At 36.4% G+C, this 6,000-nt stretch overlaps 1 protein-coding gene across 20 annotated transcripts in view; it reads right to left on the bottom strand.

Moving 5' to 3' along the window:
- Window positions 1–1,369: 1,369 nt before the first annotated feature.
- Window positions 1,370–6,000, bottom strand: part of rbm47 (RNA binding motif protein 47) — a 158,299-nt gene continuing 153,668 nt past the window's right edge. For all 20 annotated transcript variants that reach the window (XM_052043143.1, XM_052043169.1, XM_052043139.1 and 17 more), the window contains 2 exons: window positions 5,675–5,850; window positions 1,370–5,001 (listed from right to left, as the gene is read on the bottom strand). In XM_052043143.1, coding sequence (XP_051899103.1) covers window positions 4,753–5,001; window positions 5,675–5,850 — 425 coding nt within the window. In that variant the 3' untranslated portion in view covers window positions 1,370–4,752. The remainder of the gene's footprint in view (window positions 5,002–5,674; window positions 5,851–6,000) is intronic.

Genomic DNA, 6,000 nt, shown 5'->3' with positions numbered 1-6,000 from the left:
TAGTACTTGGTGTCGTCCCTGGTGATCTGGTGAATCTGGAACTGGGCCTCAGCCTGGTCGAACCAGACACAGGGCTGGAGGGTCCAGAAGGTGGGCAGTTTAAGGGCTACTGCCTGTACCTCTTGTTGTGCAGACATCATGAGTCCAAAAACGTTTGGGCCTGTCGGGGTCACCAATGTAGCAGCTAGCTACACTCTACAAAATGAAGACACAGAGTCGCTGGTTCACAATCAGAAGTCGAATGAACGACAGGGGCGTGGTGCACCTTTAATATCCCAAAACTTCCTGCACTACAGTTCTCGCGCTGATGTCACGCACAAATCACCTGACCTTCCCGCACAAGGGCTTTCCTAGCCCGACGATGGGGAAGGAGGGGGGCCCCACGCCATCTTGGATCGGGGCCTCTGACAACATTTGCAATATTGGGAGCTGGTTCAATGCCGGTGTGGTGAGTTGCTACAATATCATCTTATTTTATGGGACCTTCTTTCATGCAAATTGGCAACCACATTGCCTATATTATAACAATTCATAAATGACTGGAGTTAAAATTCAAAGGCTGGTTTGTTCCTTGGAACGTTATAAGTGAAAACTAAATGCTTGTTTCCTGCTTACAAACTGAGACCCTAAAGTTTCTTGGCCACCCTGACAGGTACCAACCTCATCCAAGACTTTCTTACCCCAATGCAAACCAGATAAGGACCAAGGCTCCTAATTTTGCTGTTTCCACATCCCCACTCACTTAGAAGCCTGCTAGAGTTTTGTTCATTGGTGTGCCAACTAAAAGGTGGCAGGCAGGCTTAAGCAATGATGATTGAGGGACTCATCTTGAAAGTCCCTGAAGTATGACCATCTGTTAGAGTGCTCATACAGTCAACTTACAAACAATCAAACAGTTCCAGCATCTTCCAGTCAGCCAGGAGAATTCCCTGAATACTGATCCTATAAGCGGTGGAGATGCTGAGCAAGCATTGCCTTAAGATAACTTCATGGATCATTGGTCTCTGCATATTCAGTGGTACTAGATTTGGTTCAAACTTCATTATGAAAATCATAATAATCTACACACCAATACTTCAATCATACTTTTTGTTTAACAATCCTAGGAATAAAGGAAAATTTAATTAATCCAAATGATTTTATGGCCTTCATAATTGGAAAAAAATCACTGCCATTTTTTAATTTTACAAAAACAATATTGTTTCTGTGGTAACAGCTCAAACATTTTAATCTCAGCTTTTACCATAGTCTTTCACCTCTCCATCTTCTCAGGAGCAACATACAGCTCTCAAGTGCTCAAGAGAATTCTGAAATCAATAGAGAAATCCATTTAATTGCCAAAAATTATATTACAAAACAACCAAGCCAACAGGTTTCATAATGCTTTATTGACTACTGCTTTAGAATATAAATGCAACAGAATAAACTTAAGCTTTTAAAAACACAAGGAAATAGAAAACAGAGTTCAAACACCTAATGGTAATGCTTTTGTTTGCTAATAAGGCACATTAGTTTTAAAAGGCTTGTCCATGTATACCTTGTTCTTTTATATGCACCAGACCAACATTTTGAACTTAACTAAGAAATGCTGTTTGAATGAAATGGCTAAAAGAAAGTGGCACAAGTCTGGGTCCTAACTTTGACCTTTTACAGGCCCCTGCCAAAAGTAGACAATCAATACTTTGGCTTTGTTAGATCATTGTTAGGTCCTCTTGTGCAGAGCAAAAACAAAAGAGCAAATAAAAAATACATTAAGCTTTTACTACTTGACACACACACACAGTTACTTGAAACCCTTTGTTTTTCTTCCAAAGTACTCTCCCACTTCTAATTGGGTCTTGAATGCATCTTGTAAGTTAAATATTCTTTTTAAATACATCTACATTCTTTTCATTTCACTGGGCTATTAGAAGCTATTCAGGCAAATAAAAGAATATTGGAATAAAAGGAATCTCAAAATCTGACCATAACCCCTCTCTTTATAAGATAATATTTTTAAAAACTGAACAATGTTCTTGTACTCTAATCAGTGGTGTTACCCTGTGAGAATTAATATTTCTTTGAAGTAGCCAAGGCATATTAACTAAAAGGCGGCATTTTCTAGCAGCAGTATCTATTTTGTTTGCAACATTATTAAATCTTGATCTTAACAACTATCTATACCCAAAAGCCTGCAGAAAATGTGACTGAACAATTTGACATTTTAAATCCATAATGGCAAGTTGGGCAGCAGTTAGAAAATATTAGCCTGGTAAAAGAAGTTGCCTTAAAACTTTACCAAGTAATGCCTTCTCAGGTTGCTTGGGCAAGGTTTTGGTATGAAACAATTTGTCTGTCATTTTAATTCAGGGCATGAGGCTACATGAAAAGGAAAAAGTTGCTCAGATCCTGTTGATTCCCTGGACATTCAACAGCATTACTGAATATAACAGCTAAGAAAGGGAGTGTTTTGCTCACTATTGGAGTGTTGCTGGGAAGTTTCCTCTCCCTGTGTATTTGGAATTCTTTAACTTTAGTCTTATGTTTCAAGTTTAACCAAAAGGGCATTTTGTTTTGCATATTTTATTGTCCTATTAGTGTTGATAATAATAGATATTTCCCATGTGCCACTGCTTAGTTCTTACCGGGTCTAACATGCCAATGTGAATATAGCAGGCATGTTGTTAGGAATCAGAATTTCTGAATTAGTGAATTGCACACGACTTTAAAGAGTAATCCATCAAAGGAACAACAATGCTGTGACATGGGGCTGCATATTCCAGTGCATAATAATTCATAAGTTATAAGTGATGTTTCTGGTGAGATTCCAAGAACGGCAAGAACAGTGACTTGTAATAAGAAATTGAAAATATGTGACCTCTGAATATCCAGTATTTGCTTTTTTTTAAAAAAAATGATGATACCTCATTTAAACAACTGAGGTAGCGCTGACAAACACAGCAGCTGCTTTTGTTATCTCAACTTATTTAAGTAAGGTACTCTCAGTGAGAGGGTGATGTAGAATGTGAAACATTAAAACCCATCGATTACAGATAGTTTTCAAAATAGTGCCTCTCAATAGTTATTAGTGTTTCTGTGAGATTATCAATACATACAGTGCGCGAGAGCTTCGATTCTATAAACAGTAGCAAGTGTGAAGAGCCAAACCTGTTGCTGTAAAAACCCCATATAATCCACAGCACTTTAACCAAATCACTTTTGGTAGGTTAAAACAATGAATGCAGCTCAACTGGATATTAGGTCATCATCAGCAGTTTCCTTTGGTCAGCCCAGAGTGTGGTCACATTATGCAGGTTTTAATGAGTATCACGGCATGTTTTAACGTGGACTTTTTTGAAAGTCTCTTTTACAGGCCACTGAAACACTGCAAAAATACATTTAGTTCCTACTATAATAATAAAAGATTTCTTTTTCTTCTTCAACAGTATTGAAAGAAATTGGTAAAACTCTGTGGCAAACCACATACTATGTGTTGCTGCACCATAAAAGACATTTGCTCATAAACTTATATTAAAACATAATATGTACACACTCACACATAAATCTAATTTGTTACATAACCAAAATACAACATTAGTACCCATACTACTTTACCACCGCAGATCAGCTAGGAATTTTCTTTAACATGATAAAAAGTTATTATTATAGAACTTCATGCTGACAAGGCTTATTTTATTCCTTGTCCTAACAAAAACTCAGTATTAAGAGTTTTAGAGCATAATATACAGAAAGTAATGAGCATTGCGAAAGAAAATTAGCCTTGCCCTCACTAGGTCAAGCATTCATCTGAATGGTTATTTTCTACTTAATGTCCTGTGTATTTAAGTGACAATCCACCATCGAGAAGTCTTATCCCACTACTGTGGATATTTATTTCCCTTGTTTTTCTTAGTCTTTCAAAATAATGCACACCTTACCTCGAGATAAACATAATTTTAGATACTTTCTTCCTCAGTCACCCAAATTTGAATCTGAATACTTAATCCCATCAAGGTCAGTACTACAAATAGTCACTCTGAAGCTGGTGGTAAAATTCAGTTCCTGAAAGAACCCAAATTATGAAAATAACTGAAAGTAGAATTCTGGCTTTGTGTTCAACAGCCCAAATTTTTAATATTGTAGTTCCTAGATTATTTGGACCCAATGTACTAAAATAAAAATGCTGTTGCTCAGTAAAGAAACAACTCAAGTTTTTAAATAGCATTGTGCACAATTCTTGGCCACAACAGGCCTATGCTATGTTATATATTTTGTGTGTTGATTAGTATTTAAATGCACATTTGAGGATCTTAAGACATGTGATCTGATTAAGGCTGAGCTTTTCTTGAAGGCACCAATAGGATAAATAACTGGAGTGAGCATATCACACAAAACCTCATAGTACAGTGTGTAAAAACCCATATCTACAAGTACTAACCTTCTTCTAGTTATCCACATTCAAAGTGTTCAAACCTTATGGATGGAAGATTTTATAATATTTGCTAAAGACAAGACAATTCCAAAAAAAGTGTTTTCATAAAAATGCATAGAATGGTTTCTACTGAAACGTTCTTAAACCTCAAAAATTTAAAACACTTTTTTCAAAATTTAGTAACAAGAAAGATTTTTAAAACATTTGCTCTTTCACATAGCTTTTGGTGCGAAGTTTGCTTAAGTCCTAAAATAGAATCTTTCACAACGAACTATGTTGGCTTTTTTCTTCATAAATACCAGTGTATTCCTTCACTATTATCAAGTCTTTGTTATAAAATCCTAATAGGTTTGGTAGAAATCGTGCAAAGGAACTTGAAAGGTGGCTGCAGGGAATGCCTGTGGTACATAACTAGCATATCCTCCATAAGCTGCTACCGCTGCAGCAGTGGCTGCATTCTTTTGCAGTGTTGCCATGGTGGCAGCAGAAGCAGGAGCTGCAATTGGAACATAACTTGCCCCATAGAACCCAGCTGCAGGAATTCGTTGAATGTTGGAAGCCATTGCATAGACTGGAGTTATCGGGCGAGTCTACAAAGAAACAAAACATATTATGGCATTGCAACAACTATAAAGTTTATTAACAAAATATAAATTGCTGATAACATAAATTGAATGTGGCTAGGCCAAAATCTTAGTATTTGATTATTTAGATTCTTATATAAAAAAATAAAATACTGCAGAAGTGGCAAATCTGAAACAAAAACAGGAAATGCTGGCCAGTTAGGCAATATCTGGGACAGAGGCTGCCTGGCCTACTCAGTATTTCCAGCATTTCTAAAAAAAATTGAATTCTAAAATTATCTGTGCTTTAATGTGTAAATACTGCTCTATGCAATTATATTTTTCCATTCCAATTTTCTCCTGTCCTGACTTATCCTGTAATACTGTTCCAAGAATGCTGACCAACCTTTGACACCTTATCCCAAACAGTAATTATCAATGGGCTAGTTAGCCATAGCCCATACAGCCCTTGCTGTTTGTCAAAAGGGTCACTGACACCAGCCAGAATTAGGAATCCTGGAAATGATAACTTCCCATTCTTAACCCACCAATCATTCTCTGGTGACTATTCTTATCCAATCAGATCATACTCATCAGGTCTACATATCAAATGATTTATAAGGGGAACACAAATACAGTTATAATAGACAGAACAAAGTCTAAAATATTACTCTTATAAGAAAAAAAAGCTTTATTTAACCTGAAAAGGTGGAGGAGTGGAAACTGAAGGAATGATGGGTGCTCCATTTGGATCAGTTTGAACAGCAATAGGATTAAGAACGTGTTCCATTGGATGCATTTTGTTTTCTTCCATTAGCTTAGTGCCTGGAGCTGCCTGAAACACTTGATATTGGGTTCCAATGGAAGGGATGGCCACTGAAATCAGATAAAACACCAATTAATACATTTTTTTTTAAATCACTGGTCATATTATTATTACAACATGTGAACAGATTAAATGCAATGTCATGATATATACAAATTCATGAAAAATGATTTTAAAAGAATGCATTGAAAATTTTAATA

This window comes from Pristis pectinata, chromosome 2 (assembly GCF_009764475.1).
Source record: "Pristis pectinata isolate sPriPec2 chromosome 2, sPriPec2.1.pri, whole genome shotgun sequence".
NCBI classification, from domain to species: domain Eukaryota; kingdom Metazoa; phylum Chordata; class Chondrichthyes; order Rhinopristiformes; family Pristidae; genus Pristis; species Pristis pectinata.
This window is presented reverse-complemented; position numbering and strand designations above follow the sequence as displayed.